This window comes from Triturus cristatus, chromosome 1_2, assembly GCF_964204655.1.
Source record: "Triturus cristatus chromosome 1_2, aTriCri1.1, whole genome shotgun sequence".
Taxonomy (NCBI): domain Eukaryota; kingdom Metazoa; phylum Chordata; class Amphibia; order Caudata; family Salamandridae; genus Triturus; species Triturus cristatus.
In genome coordinates, this window is record NC_140580.1 from 946,839,886 (window position 1) to 946,858,778 (window position 18,893).

The 18,893-nt window shown below is 50.9% G+C and overlaps 1 protein-coding gene across 1 annotated transcript in view; it reads right to left on the bottom strand.

Annotated features, from left to right (window-relative positions):
• Window positions 1-18,893, bottom strand: part of BSPRY (B-box and SPRY domain containing) — a 100,634-nt gene that overhangs the window by 31,737 nt on the left and 50,004 nt on the right. The window contains exons 4-5 of the mRNA XM_085609960.1: window positions 14,307-14,332; window positions 7,905-8,029 (exon numbers count right to left, since the gene is read on the bottom strand). Coding sequence (XP_085466086.1) covers window positions 7,905-8,029; window positions 14,307-14,332 — 151 coding nt within the window. The remainder of the gene's footprint in view (window positions 1-7,904; window positions 8,030-14,306; window positions 14,333-18,893) is intronic.

Below are 18,893 nucleotides of genomic sequence, written 5' to 3' on the forward strand. Positions count from 1 at the left end.
TCAAATTTTAACCCAGAAAATAAATACAAGTTTGTCAGTGCGTCCTATTATTTACATATTCACATGCAGTACTCACTTTTGCCTCAAAAGACTGTGATTTCTGAAATGCTACACATACCTCCCCAGTGATTAGTCTCTCTGAAAAAGATGGATCCAAATAGCGTTGCCTCTCATTAGAGTCTCTGTTTGTGTAACAGGATGTCAATGTTTCCTTTCTGTTGGAGGGAGGCCCACCGGGTAGTCGGGGAGACTATTCCGGGCACCTTCCTACCGCAAAGTTATAGCCGAGCGCCGCTGAGAAGCCCCCTCGGGGAGGTCCTTCTCCTATGATCGTACTAGGCCCAGTAACACCACCACACAGGACTCAATAGCAGGTGCAAGATTAGGTTCTTTATCGGCAGTAATACGGGCAATATTTACAGAGGGATCGAGAGATCCTATCAGAGTCTCAATGTTCGTGAAGAGGATAGGGTAGCGGGACAGTCTTAGTACCAACCAGGTACGGGAGGGCTCTGCGCCAGACCTTGGATGCTGGTCTCAGAGCGGCTCGGACGTGGAGAGCCGCAACGGCGTCTGCAGGGCTCGGATGGTAGTTCCGCTTAGGTCGAGCCGCGACACGGTCAGCAGGGCTCTGGTGGTAGGTCCGCTTCGGTCGAGCCGCGACGAGGTCAGCTGGGCTCAGGTGGTAAGGTTCAACAAGGTCGGGCCGCGACAGCGTCAGCAGGGCCCCAAAGGTTCGTGAAGGTCTTTAAGCACGGTGGAGCCGCGACGTCGTCAGCAGGGCTCAAGTGGTGGTTCAGGGTGAGTCTTCTTCCGTAGGGTCAGCCGCGATCCGATCAGCAGGGCTCTTGACTCCAGGATACAACTCCTGCCCTGTTGTCGGGTCGCCCCAGATATAGGACGGGAGCCCTTTGATGTCCGGACCCTGGCGCCCGGAGGGGGCGGAGAGGCCGGGTAGGGAGCGGCCAGACGCCCAGCAGGAGAGGCGCCAGGCCCCAGAGAGCTGTGGGGCGGTCACACTCAGGTGTGGAGAGACGGTTGGGGGTCCCATCGATACTGCCCTCCGCCGGGAGTGGGGAGGGCTCACGTGGTGTCCCCCGGGCCAGGGGTTGGCGTCTCGATGTCGGGCCTCGCTGGGACCGAGGCCGGGTAGAGCAGGGTCATACAGATGGTCACGTGGAGTGACGTGCAATCCAAGATGGAGGAGTCCCGATGTGCATGGGACCTCGTGCGGCTTAGCGCGGGGAAACAGGACCACGCCACGAGGCCGGCTCCCACACGCGTCCCCCCCAGCTGAAGGCAGGGAGAGGCACCCATCTTCTTGGGGGTTCTCCTCGCCGAGGCGGAAGAATCGGGACAGGCCGTCAGCATTGGCGTGGTCGTTGCCGGGCCGGTGTTCTACAGTGAAGTCCATCCCTTGCAGTGAGATGGACCAGCGCAACAGCTTGGGGTTCTCGCCCCGCATTTGCATGAGCCACCGCAAGGGCCGGTGGTCAGTTTGGACCCTGAAGTGGGTACCGAAAAGGTAGGGCCGGAGCTTCTTGAGAGCCCATACCACAGCGAAGGCCTCACGCTCGATGGTGCTCCACCTCTGTTCCCGCGGCAGCAGTCGGCGGCTGATAAAGGCCACCGGTCGGTCGAGGCCCTTGGCGTCTAGCTGGGAGAGGACTACCCCGACCCCGTACTCCGATGCATCGGTCTGGACTACAAATTCCTTGCTGTAGTCGGGGGCCTGTAGCACAGGGGCAGTGCACATGGCCGCCTTGAGAGCATCAAACGCGGTCTGGCAGCGGGGCGTCCAGTGCACCGTCTTGGGCTGCCTCTTTGAAGTGAGTTCCGTAAGGGGGCCCACAATGCTGCCATAATCCTTTATGAAGCGTCGGTAGTAACCGGTGAGGCCTAAGAAGGCCCGGACAGCGGTTTGGGTGGCGGGAGGCTCCCACGCCTGGATGGCGTCGACTTTTAACTGGAGGGGGGCCACCTGGCCACTCCCCACCTGGTGGCCCAGATAGGTCACGGAGCCTTGACCGATCTGGCATTTACTGGCTTTAATGGTGAGCCCGGCTCTTTGGAGAGCGGCCAGGACTTCCCCAAGGTGTCCTAGGTGCGCGGCCCAGTGGTCGCTGAAAATAGCAATGTCATCGAGGTAGGCCGCGCTGAAGGCTTCGAGACCGGCCAGGACCTTGTTTACCAGCCTCTGAAAGGTCGCTGGGGCGTTCTTCATGCCGAAGGGCATCACCCGGAAGTGGTAGTGGCCATCGGGGGTAGAGAAAGCTGATCGTTTTTGTGCACCGGGAGTGAGCTTGATCTGCCAGTACCCAGCGGTGAGATCAAAGGTGCTTAGGTAGCGGGCGGCCCCTAAGCGATCAATCAGCTCATCGGCTCGTGGCAAAGGGTGGGCATCGGTCTTGGTAACTGCGTTCAGGCCCCGGTAGTCGACACAAAATCTAAGTTCGGGGGCCGTGCCGGGGGCGGCGGCCTTTGGTACCAAGACTACCGGGCTGGCCCACGGGCTGTCGGAAGGCTTGATGACTCCGAGGGCGAGCATCTTGGCGACCTCGGTCTTTATGCAGGCTCGGACTCGGTCAGGCACTCTATAAGCGCGGTGTCGTACAGGGGGGCTATCCCCTGTGTCCACGTCGTGGACGCACCAGGGGGTCACCCCGGGCGTGAGAGAGAAGAGGGCAGCGAAGGGTTGCAGCAGCTTCTGGCAGTCATGGCGCTGTTCTGGTGTCAGGGTGGCGGAGAGGCGGACGCCCTCCAAGGAGCCGTCTTGGCTCGAGGACCCCAGGAGGTCTGGTAGGGGCTCGGAGTCACTTTCACCCCCATCGTCAGTAGCCAGCAGTAAGCTTAGTTCAGTTCGGGCAAAGTGAGGCTTGAGCCGGTTGGCGTGCAGGACCCGGAGGGGGTTCCTCGGAGACTCCATGTCGACCAGGTACGTGACGGGGCTCTTCCTCTTCACTACCTTGAAGGGCCCGGTCCACTTGTCCTGCAGGGCGCAGGGGTCCACGGGTGACATGACCCAGACTTGCTGGCCCGGCTCAAACTCGACGGCTGAGGCATTCTCGTCATACCAGCGTTTCATGTCTTCTTGGCTGGCTTCAAGGTTGGCTTCTGCCAGGGCCCGGAACTTCCGAGTCTGGTTCCGCAGGGTCAGGAGGTACCGGTAGACGTCGGGCGGGGCACTTTGGACGTTCGCCTCCCAACCCTCCTTGACCAGGCTGAGGGGCCCTCGGACGGGGTGCCCATACAACAGTTCGAAGGGGCTGAAGCCCAGGGACTTCTGTGGTACCTCCCGGTAGGCGAACAGGAGGCAGGGCAACAGGACATCCCATCTCCTCCTGAGGGGCTCTTCCAGGCCCTTGATCATCCCCTTCAGGGTTCGGTTGAACCGCTCGACCAGTCCGTTCCCCTGGGGGTGGTAAGGGGTAGTGAATTTATAGGTGACCCCACATTGTTGCCAGAGGGATCTCATGTACTTCGAGATAAAGTTCGTCCCCCTGTCGCTCACTACTTCTCGGGGGAACCCCACCCTGGAGAAGATGCCCATCAGGGCCCGGCCCACCACGGGAGCTGTCACAGTTCGGAGGGGGACAGCCTCTGGGTATCGGGTGGCGTGGTCGACCAGTACCAGGATGAAGCGGTGGCCCAGGGCGGTTCGGGGGTCGAGGGGCCCCACGATGTCGATCCCCACTCGTTCGAACGGGGTGTGGACGGCTGGAAATGGTTGCAGGGGGGCTTTCACTCGTCCCCCAGTCTTCCCGCTAGCTTGGCAGGTCGGGCAGGACCGGCAGTGCTGGTCCACGTCTCGTCTCATTCGGGGCCAATAGAAATGGGTCACGAGGCGGCTGTAAGTCTTGTCCCGCCCTAGATGTCCGGCGAGGGGCACGTCATGTGCCAGGTCCAAGAGGAACTCTCGAAATCGGAGGGGGACCACCAGCACCCGGCCGGCCCATAGTTCGGCGACTTTCTGCTCGCTATACAATAAGTCATTGTCCCAATAGACCCAGTGGGTTCCCGTGGGGTCCCCCGCAGCCTGCGCGGCCGCCTGCTGTCGGGCCCCCTCGAGGGACGGGCAGCCCTTCTGCTCTTGCTGGAATTGTTCGCGGGTGGGGCCCCCGTCGTGGCGCCACTGGGCCAGCTCGGGGATCTCGCTGAGGGGAGCGGCCTAGTTGGAAGGAAGTTCGGACGGCCCGGCCTCCTCGTCAGGTTCCTCCGGGCCGGAGGAGGTGGATGGTTCGGGGCCCGCCGGCTTGTCGGGGGCCGGGGCCGCGGCTGGCTGTGTGGTCATGGACCGAGTGGTGGCGCAGGCCCACTCGGGTAGTCCTAGCATCCCCAGATGCTCTCGGCGCTCCACCTGGGCCCAGGGGGAGTTCTCTAGGTCGTTCCCCAGGAGGCAGTCCACCGGGGCGTCGTCGCGGACAGTTACTTTTAGGGTGCCGGACACTCCTCCCCACTCGAAGGGGATTCGGGCCATCCGGCACATGCTCTCAGTGTTGTCTGCGGTCCGGACAGGGCAGAGGACATGTGGCAGGATCTGTTCGGGGGTCACTAGATGGCAGCGGACAGCGGTCACACTGGCCCCAGTGTCCCGGAGGGCCTCGGCCCGTCGCCCGTTGATGGTGACCCACTGTTGGTACTTCTGGGTGTTGCTTGGGATGGTGGCTCGGGGCACCATTTCTCGGGAGCCTAGGCATACAAGCGACATGGCAGCTGGTTCCCACTCGGGGGACCCGTCGTCGTGGTTTTCCTCCTCGTCCTCTCTCTCCCCCAGGGCTGCGGCGGCTATTTGTCGGGGAGGTGGCCCCGTGGTCCCGTTCCGTCGGTTCACGGGGCAAGCCGGGTCGCTTGCATAATGGCCGGTCTGCTGACATCCGAAGCAGGTCACTGTCGGTCGTGGTCCAGACCGGGCGATAGGGGTCCCTCTTCGGCCCTGGGTCGGGGAAGCGGGGTTGGTTGCTTGCCCTCGTGGCGGACTTCTGGGCGGCCCGGCTGGGAACTCTCGACTGCGGTGGGACCCCCCTCCTCCGCCTCGCTGGCGGGGAGGTCCCGCGGTACTCCGGGTGTAGTCCCCCACAGGGTTCCGGGGGACCCGGGTGTTGACCCATCAGTCCGCTTCGGCGGCGAGCTTCCGGGGCTCGGTCAGTTTACTGTCTAGGAGGTGTTGCCTTAGTTCCACAAAGCAGTTGTTGGCGAGGTGCTCCCAGACAATGAGGTCGAACAGTTCATTATATGAGGTGACCTTGCTCCCTTTTATCCATCCTTCCAACGCTCGGCTGAAGAAGTCCACGTATTCGACCCATGTGGTACCGGGGATCTTCTTGCAGTCCCGGAAGCGTTGCCGGTACATCTCGGCCGATAGCCCGTAGCGTGTGAGTAGGGCTTCCTTCATGTGGTCGTACGAGGTCATCACGGCGTCGGGGAGTTGCAGCAGGGTATCCCGCCCCTCGCTGAGGAACCTCCCCCATAGGCCGGCGCCCCAATCCTTCCGGGGTACCCGATGGGAGGTCATGGCTACCTCGTACGCTCGGAACCATTGCTGGATGTCGTCATTTTTATAGTACTCCTTGATGACATCCTTGGGGATGTGAACCTTTGGCTCGGTCAGAGGCAGAGCGTCCCGGGCTCCGGGGTTGCTGGTCTCCCCAGTTTTAGCTTTTAGTTCAAGTTCTTTAAGGCTCCTCTCGTGCTCGAGGGTTAGCCGTCTCTCCTCTAGCTCCCGATGCCTTTTCTTCTCCTCGATTTCCTCCTGCAGCCGTAGTTGCTCCAGGGCTATCTTTTTCTCCGCCAGTAGGAGCTCACCGTCCAGCCGGAGTCGGGCAAGGTCCATTTCGTGTGTCCGTGCCCTTTCCCGTTCTCGTATCTCTTCATGGGAAAGGCTGGTGTCTGGGACGGTTCGCTCCCCGTTTGTCGGGGTCATGGTCGGCAGGTTTCCGTCCTGGGCCGCGGTCCCTTCGGCTCGGGGTGGAGGGGTCTCGAGTTCTGCCCAGGCTTTCAGGGCTCTCTGCATCTCTTCCTTGGTGCCCAATCCTGTGGTTGGGATCCCTTTATCCTTGCAGAACTGTTTGAGTTCTTTGTGGGTGTATTCCTCCAGTTTCTCCACCTGGAAGGTTGCGGCCACGGTTGCTTCTTGGCCATCCATGGTTTTCTTTTCCCGTCTGGTCCTGCAGTGGTTGCGTTACTTGCTTGTACGATTGCGTCTGGCTCGGATCCCGTCGCTGGCCACCAAATGTTGGAGGGAGGCCCACCGGGTAGTCGGGGAGACTATTCCGGGCACCTTCCTACCGCAAAGTTATAGCCGAGCGCCGCTGAGAAGCCCCCTCGGGGAGGTCCTTCTCCTATGATCGTACTAGGCCCAGTAACACCACCACACAGGACTCAATAGCAGGTGCAAGATTAGGTTCTTTATCGGCAGTAATACGGGCAATATTTACAGAGGGATCGAGAGATCCTATCAGAGTCTCAATGTTCGTGAAGAGGATAGGGTAGCGGGACAGTCTTAGTACCAACCAGGTACGGGAGGGCTCTGCGCCAGACCTTGGATGCTGGTCTCAGAGCGGCTCGGACGTGGAGAGCCGCGACGGCGTCTGCAGGGCTCGGATGGTAGTTCCGCTTAGGTCGAGCCGCGACACGGTCAGCAGGGCTCTGGTGGTAGGTCCGCTTCGGTCGAGCCGCGACGAGGTCAGCTGGGCTCAGGTGGTAAGGTTCAACAAGGTCGGGCCGCGACAGCGTCAGCAGGGCCCCAAAGGTTCGTGAAGGTCTTTAAGCACGGTGGAGCCGCGACGTCGTCAGCAGGGCTCAAGTGGTGGTTCAGGGTGAGTCTTCTTCCGTAGGGTCAGCCGCGATCCGATCAGCAGGGCTCTTGACTCCAGGATACAACTCCTGCCCTGTTGTCGGGTCGCCCCAGATATAGGACGAAAGCCCTTTGATGTCCGGACCCTGGCGCCCGGAGGGGGCGGAGAGGCCGGGTAGGGAGCGGCCAGACGCCCAGCAGGAGAGGCGCCAGGCCCCAGAGAGCTGTGGGGCGGTCACACTCAGGTGTGGAGAGACGGTTGGGGGTCCCATCGATACTGCCCTCCGCCGGGAGTGGGGAGGGCTCACGTGGTGTCCCCCGGGCCAGGGGTTGGCGTCTCGATGTCGGGCCTCGCTGGGACCGAGGCCGGATAGAGCAGGGTCATACAGATGGTCACGTGGAGTGACGTGCAATCCAAGATGGAGGAGTCCCGATGTGCATGGGACCTCGTGCGGCTTAGCGCGGGGAAACAGGACCACGCCACGAGGCCGGCTCCCACACTTTCCTTGAGCATGATTTCTGCTCAAGTCTGCTTCTAATCGTAATATTCAATTGAGCATCAAAGAAAATGTCCATGTATCACTTACCTAGGCAGTTCAACCAGATTCTATGGTTTTGGTCCGGCAGATCCTAGAAAACTCTCCACAGAAATGACTGTAACTTTTTCAAGACACACGCAATTCCTATATATTTTAATTCTACACACAAATAAAAAAATTCTTCTTTAACGCAAAGGAAGTGCTTTATTGTTTCGAAGTTGAGTCACTCCAAGATACCTGGACAAGATTCCTTGCATATGCACACCCAAGATATGCAATCATTAAGTGAAGCTAGTATTGGCTTCTGGTCCAGAGGTACCCGCTCTGCAACTTAATACTGAGCTACTACAATCTTCTTATTCAAAGATATTAAATCAGTTTTATAAAAAATATGTCTCATGGCAGCCTGAAAGCGACTAAGCCTTCAAAAGAACTGACTATCATCTCCATTATTGCAAGTTGAGTGATAACGTATGGTAATAAAGAGGACTGGCCCAGTGGAGGAGGCCGATAAGGCAAAGAGAAAGGCAATATGTCTACCTCTAGAACCTGCTCTAGAAGCTTGGACTGACCTGTGGTACAACAGAGAACAGCAGATGCCCACAGTCCGTTCAATAGGGGGCTCTGGACACATCTCTGATTGAAGTTTAACTTCTCTGACTCCTTTGGCTCCAAAATTCCTTCTGCTTCCTCAGTCCTAAGAAAAACAAGTAAAGGTTGTAGCAACATAGGTGGTAATTCAAAAAAGAAAAATGTGTTCCAGTTCATTTGGTACCGATATTTATAATATGTCACCTCTCTCCATGCAATAACCTGCAGTTTAACATCAATGTGTATGGGACAGAAAACAAAAAAAAATGTTCTGCTGTACTAAATAGTTTTAAACTTATTTCCTGCTTTGGTTTAGTCTTAAGAAGCAACTTTCTTTGAACTCAGCCATAAGATCGATTAGTATTTATGTTGGGGGACGTAAATGAAGATCACATTATGCCCCTCAATTTCAAAATGTGCTCACTATTGTATCATATGTAGAGACCAAAGTCACCCTGTCCACCACTGAGAAAATGTTGATTCCCATCAGTCAACATGCGGTGGAGCAAATTAAAGAATGTCATATGCTCCTGATTGAAAGAATATTCATCAAAATGTCAGATCAATGCTTTAATTTCCATAACTGTGTGACCCCCCTTTGATAAAAAATTATATTGAGATCTAATACACCGGCTGCACGCACCCCATTTGGCAAACACAATTAAAAATGAATGGACCACTGTCGTAGGTTTTTTTCTTAGTGGGCGAATGGTTTCAGTTTTGTCCAGTAATGACTCTTTGAAAAGGAATCTCCCGCCTTGCATAACAATGAGTTGCCTGGACACCACCTACTAGTATCAACCAATCACGCGATGAGGCAGATAGAGTCAAGATTGGATAAAAGTGCTGAGGCGATTTGAAATTTGAGGCTCAACGCTGAATGCAAGTACTGACATGGTTGGAAGTATCACTGGCCCATTTATGCTACTAAAAAAACAGGGTTGTCGTAGGATCTGGTGTATGCTCTAAATTGAAGAAAGATTGACCTGACTGACTGAGGATGTAAAAATGAGTAAATCAGTTAGCTCCTTGGCGCAAAAGGTCAGGAGGTGCAAAGTGCAGTCAGTGTCTCAAAGGTGTTCAGAGGGTGGTTCTTAAGGCAACAGTTTTACAAATGAGCACAGAGCTCCAAATACTCCCAAAGGGACCCTGGATGAAGGGCTGCCCTCCTAGGACTCATCGGTTCGTTGTCCTTATAGTGATAATCCATAGATCTGGAAGCTGATAAGATATTTTGCCCAAGTGAGCCACAGATAGTGCCCTGAACAAATGCTAAATAATAATAAAAAATGTCATCAATTATGTCACGTAACATGTAATCGGTGATGCTATATGTGATGACATACAACGTCATGAGTGCAAGTTATAGTTAGTATACTGAAGCATAAGTGGAAAATGTCAGTGCTTTTTTATAGGTTTATAATACCATCATTGCAATTTAACTGTTTTTTCAGTATTTAATTTAAAAGCCAAACTAAATTAATTATTTTAACTTTGATTCCCTAAGAGGTGCTATTTTAGTTCCCTGCCCCCATTGTTTTGTATGGGAGTGTTTTGCAGGACTAGTACCAGCTGTTTTTGGGACATGGGAAGACTATTAATCAATGGACCAACCTCTAAAAGATCACACTCCTAATTCAAAATAGCTGAGAGGTAATTAGATCCGAATAATCTGCATATTGCATTCCTTGATGGTCAGACAGGAGCAGCTGGAGTGGGATTGGAAGCCTGGTGATAGCGCTTCATATCCGGCGGACATGCAATCCTGGAGCACTAGAAGGAGGCCTAGGGGTATCCTGTTCTGGAATCACAAGCCCTGATATTAGAGGGTCTGTGATCAGACTAGTGGTGGGAGGGCCAGAATGGCCCTTGCTATTTCTGCTAATTTTAGCAGCACACATGGTGATAGCTAAAAGGTGTTACAAAATTGTGCTGGTCCCTAAAAATGGGATCCGGTGGGCCCCATCTATAACCACCTGCTCAAATTAAGTACCGCCAGCTGGGATTTAGAAGGGGTTTAGGCATGGCTGAGTTTGAACCTGCGACCACTTTAGATTCATGAGTTCCTAGTTCTTTGGAATCCGTCTGTGTTTTGTGTAATGTTCACCTTTCAATGGTTTTTAACATCAATGAAATGAAAAAAACTTTAAAAATATATAGATTCATGTGTATGTGATATTTGTATAGAACGAACCTAGCCAAAGGCGCAGGGGCGGCTCTAGGCTCATGGTGGCCCTGTGCAGGGAGCGCAGGTAGGGGGCCCCGGAAGAGGGGGTCCGGGCGGGGCGGAGCTCAGGAAGGTGTTTTAATAAAACGTTCAGAAAAGGCGTTAGATGACCAGTAACATGGTAACAGAAAAACGACGTTTACTTTTTGAGTGCTCATCACTTGGATACTTTGTTTTAGAATCTGGGTCTTTGGAGGGACCCCTTTCAACAAGAAAAACACGTTGCGCGTCCGTATGAGAGTTCGGCCACAAAGCAGGATCCCTCCAATCACATAAATCATATTCAGAACACGGGTCTGTAACATGGTCTTGCTCTTTGGCTTCCTTTTCAATACCAGCATCATCCGTCTGTAAACTCTGAACCTCCTTCAGAATGCCAGATGTTGATGGACCGATGAATGATGTTTCAGTTTCTCTGTCTGAGGGTCTTTTGTAATAATCCTCATCCTGAGTTGGTAATTGCTGCATGTTTGTATCAATTTCAGAGTCACCTTGTTCATTTTCATTGGTCTGCTCATGAGTATCATTCTGCTCATGGATATCATCATTTTTTTGTTCTTCTTTATGGTCGTCAGCGCCTGTTTTACCTAGTGCATCAGCAGTACTCTGGCCAGAGGATTCTCCATCTTTAGGTTTCCCTTGGGTGATAAAGTTCAGGATTGCTCCTTTCTGTGACACTACGAAAGCCTGCTGAGCCACCTTTCTCTTTCGTTTCGAATAACCAGATTTGTGTACTCGAATTCTCTTCATTTTGCTTGCAATGCAGCGGGCGAGGCTAGCAGTGGGTAGGGAAAAAAAGAAGACAATCAGCAGTGGCGGCTGCTGAAAGATTTTGATGTGTCATTTTTATTTTCTTGCAAAAACAACAGTTGGTGGACAGAATGCAGAACAATGTCATACATTCACCCCAGTACAGAGATCTGGGCCTAAATCCATCGTTTTTTTGCTCACCACACCACCCCAGTTCAGACATGGCCCTATGCAAATCAGCCTTGACCCTGTGCCTCATGGGAACAGTCCAGCCCGAACTGCCAAGCCATGTCTTCCCTGGACTACACAATGAAGGACCAGCATACCTTAATGAACGAGTGAATTTCCACCAACCTACCAGGAAAATATGTTCCAGAACCATCTCCCTAGCAGCCACCCAAAGCAGCCGCTGATAAAACAGTGGAGGCCGCTACTTCTCCCACCTGGCAGTGAAGACCTGAAAACCCTCCCCCTGCACCTCAGAGCCTCACCAACGCTCCAGCAGTTCAGGAAGGACCACAAGACCTCGCTGTTCAACCAACAAGCAGCATGATCCAGCAGCATGAATCCCACACCGCCTCGAGACCCTTATGTGTGAAGCAGCTGAGCTTTACAAACCCTGACTGATTGATAGTAATTACCCTTCCCACTACATGTATGACACATTATGAGGACTAGCCACATATGGAAGGTTTATTTGAAGAGTGTTATAAAACTATAGGGTAGATCATGTGACTTGGCATACAAGGTCTGTTTTCTCAGTCCACTGAGAACAGTAGAGCCTGGAGAATAGTTCATGATCTATTTGGGAAGTGACCTTAGCAGGAAGAGAGTAAGCTACCTTGAAACCATGGCACACAGAGACCTGTCTCAATACGTCACTAACTGATCCTGAAGACAGCCTACAGGTAACCAAAGACTCGTCCACTTTACCACATTGTCAAAAGACAAAATACAATATATTTAATTAAGGTTTCTTGTATAGTGCCATATTCCAGCAACCAGTTCTGCTCGCTTTCAAAGCACCTATTAAACAAGGATTAATTACAGTGAGTCCTAAGGCTATGAAAAGGCACTAGAGGTTCACTGAAGCAAAATTAATGTGCAAGGAACATCCAGTCAGGAGACAACTTTCAAGCAGACGTACGAATCACTAGCACAGCGTACCAACGACCCCATGGGCCGTGGCATAAGCAAGGAAAATGGCCCCTTTGGCTGCTGCTCAGGAAGTTAAATATAGCAATTATCAGGGTTCAATGGGCCCCTGAGGGTTTTGGGTCTCAGTACCACTGTACTTGCTGAACCAATGGTAACTATGCCCCTAGTATGGACAGAGAAGGCTGCTTCACCAATTGCAAACTGAGGACTAGTTAAACTAGTTTTCTCTGCTAGTCACATGACAAGCACTGGAATGAAATTAAAGAAATGATCAAGAAGCCAGTCTCCTACCAAGGTCTCTGCAAAAGGGCATTAGATTGAGTTAACATGGGTAGGCACGGCCATCCTATTCCAGGCGTCCATCCATAGGTGCTTGCATTTCATGTCTGCCTCAACACCATATAAACAGACATAACCAAATGCCAAGTACATTCGAACACTCGATGTTTTAAAAGATTTGTGCAGGCAGATCCACTCATTAGATCACAAGTATCAGCTTCATACTCTGTTTTCATGATTGTTGATAAGTAATTGTAATCATTTTAATGAATCCTTAACATTACGTCTAACAGCTCGTACCCTGCTCTCCTCTTCCCCCCAATACGACCGTGCCTCCCAAGTTACACCTCCAAAAGTCACCATGCCTCCCCTCAGCCACAAGTAAACACCGCCCCTGCACTCCTGACTCACTCTTCCCTCAACATACAGCGCCGATCTGTACCACTCCCTACCCCTGGCGCACGGTGACCACCTCTCCAACCCGCGCCCTCTCAGAGATGAATCGTGAGAGAGAGGCTCTCTCTCACGATTCATCATGCCCTCCCTTCCCATGACCACCAGAATACCTCCAGCTCGCCACCTCACATGGCTTACCTCCACCCAGACCCAAAGCACACACCATCTACAATAACATCCTCACCCAACCTTCCCCACGCCCCTGGCTCCTCACACCCACGGGCTGGGATACATTCCTACGCCTGATCTGCCCTCCTCCCCAGGGCTCCCCACACCCTCGTCCAATGGCTCACCTTCCCTCGGGTTCACTCTGCAGTGGCACACGCTGACCTCCTCACTCCCCCTCCCCATGCCCTGACCCTCGGGCTGCTCACCTCGCAGCTGGCACCAAAGGTTGCACACTGGTATGCTATCCTCTGCAAGGCGGCCTTTATTGCCCAGGGTCTCTAGGCGCGCCGGTGCATGGCCTCGGCCGGTCTCGGTGCTGCTCGCTGCACGCCGAGCACGGGTGCTGCCACCCCTCCTGCCGCCAGTGATGCGTGGTGACCCCTTCGCTGCAGGACTCGCGGGCACTGCGCATGCGCGCGCATGCGAGCCTCCGGAGGTGCCAGATCTGGACTATTAAAACAAGCTCGATTCTCCTGGAAAAAAAGTTCTAAACAAGCACAAGACCTACCAGAAGAGCCCGAAACAAGGCCGACCCCACACAAAGACGAGACTGGGTTAGAAAGGAAAAGAGTATAAGAACAACCATTCAGCGTGCATCACATTGGATTTAGCACGCCTCAGTCGTTCATGTGCCAAATCCCTGCCAGGGGCCGCCACGAGTATGTATTGTATCCGATTCCTCGCGGTGGCCCCTGGGGTTTGGTGGCCCTGTGCAGGTGCACAGCTTGCACATGCCTAAGGCCGCCCCTGAAAGGCGGCAGATCGCTTTACAGGGTCAAACACTCGATGTGTTATTTGAAGGGAAGCTGATTTGTGGACTGCCATGGCCTGCCTTTAGGGGGTGGGATGTTCAAGTTCTCAAGTAGCAATATTGCTCAGGTCCATAAACATTTTTTAGGAAGAGGGACCCTTGGACGAAGGCATGACAGAGACAGCAAGCCAGTGTACTGCTGCAATACACGAGTGTTGAGGAGTGGCCATTTTAGAGGGAGGCCAAGCATGTGATGTGCGGTCATTAGAAAGAAGGCGCAAGCCCAAAGTTTGCATGTATGATTTTTTTTTATTACTGTTATTTATATATTACTGAAAACCAATGCCCGTTGCTTTTAATGAAGGAATATTAAAAGCTCTCAAGTTATATGCAAATGACTGAAATAAGAGTACCTTAGCTGTAAAACTGTATTTTTTGTTTTTGAATGTAATATCTGTAATAGACTGTGTGCACTTAAAGGGCAGAGGCAGATTTCACTAATTAACAGACTCACAAAAGAAGACAGTGATTCTGCACAGGGTGGTAAGTGGGGATGTTTAACACTTAAAAAAACTGTAAAAGAACTGCACTCACCTCTCGAAAATCTCAGTCTGCGAAAGCTGCAAGAAACAGACAGAAACACAAGTCACTAAAAACAACAAACAGCAAACGCACACATGCACATACCACAGTTTACACACATTATAGACATTTACCCTCCACAGGAAAGGGGGTGGGTGTATGTCAGGATATCACTATAGAAATATCGTGCTACACGATTATCATAGCAAAAATATGGACTAACAAAATATTGTGAAGTTAACTATATATTGATATAGATGTACCAGTCTAAGCTCCACAACTAAGAAACTTGACAAGTACATATTGCCAAGGTACATGTACGTGGGGTTACATATAGTAAACCCACACACACCTATATATACTTACCTTGTCAATATTTTGGTCATCCATTCTTTTTGCTACAGTATTTTTGCAGCATGACATTTGGTGCTCGATATTTCGGTGCCACAGGCTTCAGATAAGATAAGGACCATTTGTTATGTTTTAGCTAGTTGCATTGTTCACAAGTAAAAATCGAATAAAAAGATTTGTAAAAGAAAACAAAGATAAAGGTAAAGACCATTTGTAACCTCGGCAATATTAGTTAGTCAGTCAGTAAGTCAGTCAGTGAACAAATCAGCGAGTGAGAGAGAAATGTGGACTTCTATTGGAGGTGGCCAGTGTAGCAGCTGCTATTATTAGAGTGCCTTTTTGGTGCCTCGTGCCCTGCTTCTGCCACGTCTGTTTCCAAGGCCCAGGAAGACATCTGCAGAAAAAGAAATCAACAGGGCTCTAACTAAAAGCCGTGTTTACATGCTGTCGTTTCCACCATTTCCTCTTCCCCTCACCAGTCACCACGAAATAGGAAGTTGTTGATGGATAAGGGTGGAACTGAGATCAACAACGTGATGTCACTGGTGTCGATGTGGGGCATGTTGTTTCCATTCTCGCCCCGGCATTTCTGTGAATCGATTCATGTTTGACTGTACACTGCCACAGACTGCCAAATGGATGGTTCAGGGGCTAGTGTCAAGATTACAAGGGCTGTACCTCACCGGTCTCAGAGTATTCGCTATCAAAGTGTGCGGTTGTTGCAGGTGGTGGACACCGCCACTCACTTATGGGAACCAAGACTCATTTTTCATCTTCAGATTTTGATCCAGAGCAACACCTCGAGAGTGAGAGGGAGGGAGGGATGAAGATAGAGAGGGAGGTAGAGGAGAGAGAGAGAAGGTGAAAACAGGGATGAAAAGAACATGAAGGAGTGAGCTAAAGAGACAGTAGAAAGAGAAGTGGTGGCAGAAAGTGGGACAGTGTGGAATCAAGACCCGGCAGCCATGGACTTCCATAACTTCGGTGTTTGACAGCACCAGTGGTGGGCTCCTCAGTAAAACTTTAGGCCCCTGCGTTTATTATTATTATTTTTTCCATCAATGGGCTCATTCATTGGCAGCAGAAAACATAGTACGTTCCTGGTTAACGGCGAGAGAGCCCCTCAGCCTGCAGCATCAATCTGGATAGTTCCTTTCTGGAAAAATGAATGGAAGGTCCCTGCCTCGTGACTTTAGGTGGCAGTGGCTTAGTTGTCGATTCCTTTTCCGGAGATATTCAGCTTCCAGATCACATTGACATACATGAATCTGTTCCAAAATGGATGTGTGTTGAGCACAGTGAGTGCAGGCAGTACTGGTGCAGCTGGTCACTAAGGCGCAGATGTATCTCAGGCTAAAACGAATAAGAGTCTAGGTAGCAGGCACAGGACCTTAACAAGCATTGGTAAAGGCATTAGGTTTTTGCCTATGTGCTTAATAATAAGCTGTTTCTTGTTGTAAGTTGTAGCTTGGTGAGCAGGTGTGCAATATAAGTTACTGAAACTCTGTGAAAGTGTTATGACTTGTTTATTGAGAAAGGCAACATATTGTGCTGGTCTATTATGCACAGAGAGAGGTGTCAAGAATGTGGACAAACTATACAAAAGAGACTAGTCAGTAGAACAACAATATTGAGACACGTGGTAGTATCTGATATGGGTCACAAGGAATTGTAGGCGAACAGATAACATAGTGGGGATTTCTTCAAGTATAGCACATTAAACAAAATACAGTTTGTGATATGCATGTTCTGTCAGTAATCTGCATCTACGGGGCAAAACATCAACAATCTGATATGCTTGCAAGAAAAGCAGTTTCATCTGATAATCCAACAGGAGGTTGCAGAGAGGCGACAGAGATTGACCCCATAATTGCGATTAGTAGGAATCAGAGTATACATAGTACCTGCTATTCTATATCTGAAAAACAGCCAGTTAGGAGTCAACAAGAGTGAGCGTGGCCGGGAAAAGAGAAGGCAGCCTAATTGCACGTACAGAGAATCCACATTTTCCCATTGACGCTTGGAAGCATGCTTTTGTGAAGAGAACCAGAGATCACATTTTTAGAGGGAGCCTCGTGACAGTGCAACATTTAAAAGCGGGCAGATCCCACCTTGTACCAAACGTGCAGCCTCTGATAAGAAACTCATGCCAGGAATGGTGAGAATATAATAGGATGTATTGGTTGTTCGGTGCTTGTGCAATGCGCTGGTGGTGGTGGTATGTTGCGCAGATGAAAAAACCCTTGCTCAGAAGATCGTGGCGTCACAGCTTTGGAAAGTTGGGAAGCGCCACTGCTCTTCATGCCATTCCCGGACTCTGATAATGATCAAGGGAACGTCGCATAATCAGAGCACAGACATGTGATAGTTGCGTAGGTACAATGACACTGCTATTACTGCGCATGCACAGAGCACTGACAACACTACCACAGCAGGCTCAGAAACGTGAAAGGGAAATATCTCCGTCCAATATGAGTAGTCAAATATGAGATTTAGACGCATGTGTAGAGTATGGACACCTCCACACAGAGCAGGCTCGAAAACATGAAGGGAACGATCTGTATACGTCACGTGCGCATGTGCAGAGTACACATCCAGTGTTTGTATGCAAATCGAGTAATCTCTCCATGCCTGTGAAGTGCTCCGATACCTTCCTTGGGGTTTACGGTATGTCTAAAATAGCACATCAATGTAGCACATCAATGCAGCCAGGAAAATATAAGGAAATGTAAACAATAAACGGTATGCAGGGTTAACCAAAACAAAAATGTTCCAACAACCAATGCGGATGGGAATAGGTAGTTGAGCATCAGGCGACGAAACTGGCTGACACCTGTTACGACATTCTCAGAATGCTCCGTAAAGTTCTTCCTCTCCTTCCCTTTTTGGCAAGGAGACGTATGGTCCAGGCTCTGATTCTCTCCCACCTGGACTATGGGAATGCCCTTTATTTAGGAGCCCCCCAAACAACCACTTCTAAGTTGCAGGTTGTTCAAAACTGTGCCGCTCGTCTGCTGCTTAAGATCCCCAACTGCCAATCTGTTAAACTGACATTGAAGGCTTTTCACTGTCTGCCTGTTATGGAGAGAATTAAATTTAAGTCCCTATGCATCGCCCACAAGTCCTTCAGGGGGGAAAGGGCCGCCTACTAATAAAACTATCATCTCTCCCTATCGTCCAAATAGATGCCTTCGCTCGACCAACCTTTGCCTTGCCTCAGTTCCTAGAGTTAAAAAGGTGAGAAGTGGTGGGATCTCGTTTTCTTACAATGTCTCCAAGCTATGGAACTCCATCCACCTTCATTTACGCCTAGAGTCCAATCTTCTGGCCTTTCCAAAGCTTCTCAAAACCTGGCTTTTCCAAAACTCCATCCATTAACTGTCATCATCTGTGTGTTGCTGCTGTTTGTTCTGGGATGCCTTAGGGTAGCTACCTACGCGCTCTATAAATATATTTTGTTCTTTCTTTCTTTTCTAGGCCACAGAAAACTGATGGGAGAAACACAAAAGGGAGAACAAGCTCCAAGCAATAGAAATGGGAGGAAAGCAAACTGGCAAGTACACGGACCAATAAGAAGTGAAGGCAGGATGTAATACCCTTTTAAGATATATTAAAAACAATAGATTTCACAAGCACAGCTGTGTAGGCGAAACCTAAAAATGATCATCTAGTATTTGATAAATAAAACTTTTTTTCATACTTGAATTATTTCTTCATTTGCTTGATTAGCACTTTGTTTGGCTTGGATATTTTTTCATTGATATCTGTAACAACTTGATAACTCAAGATAAAACAAATTGGGGCAAGGACATGTTTTCTTGACTTCCTGTGAACTTATGTGTGTGCTTGAAAGTACAGGTTAATCTGATGGTGTCATCTGGATAGGCTGATGGTTGTCTTCTCAGCCGGGCAGCTACAGGCCCTCTGCAATGTTATGGTTTTTTTTTGTATATTCTTTTTATTGGCATTTGTTGTTATAATCATAAAGAAATTACATTCCGTACAAATAACTGTGGTACATGTGCAACTGAATTGACCAACATCAGTATAGAGAGTACATTTGCGTCTTATTCCGCGTAGATGCGGCATGTGTTGTAGCAGGTGTTCGCCAGAAAGGAAAACTGGGGGGAAGAACCGAACTAGGAGTTGCCATGGGGTTCTGAGTGGTTGGGCCAGGCAAATGCTGTGAGTCCACGGATATCTACTCAACGGTACAGCTGCATCTCACTTAGGAGGAGATGGGTGCGC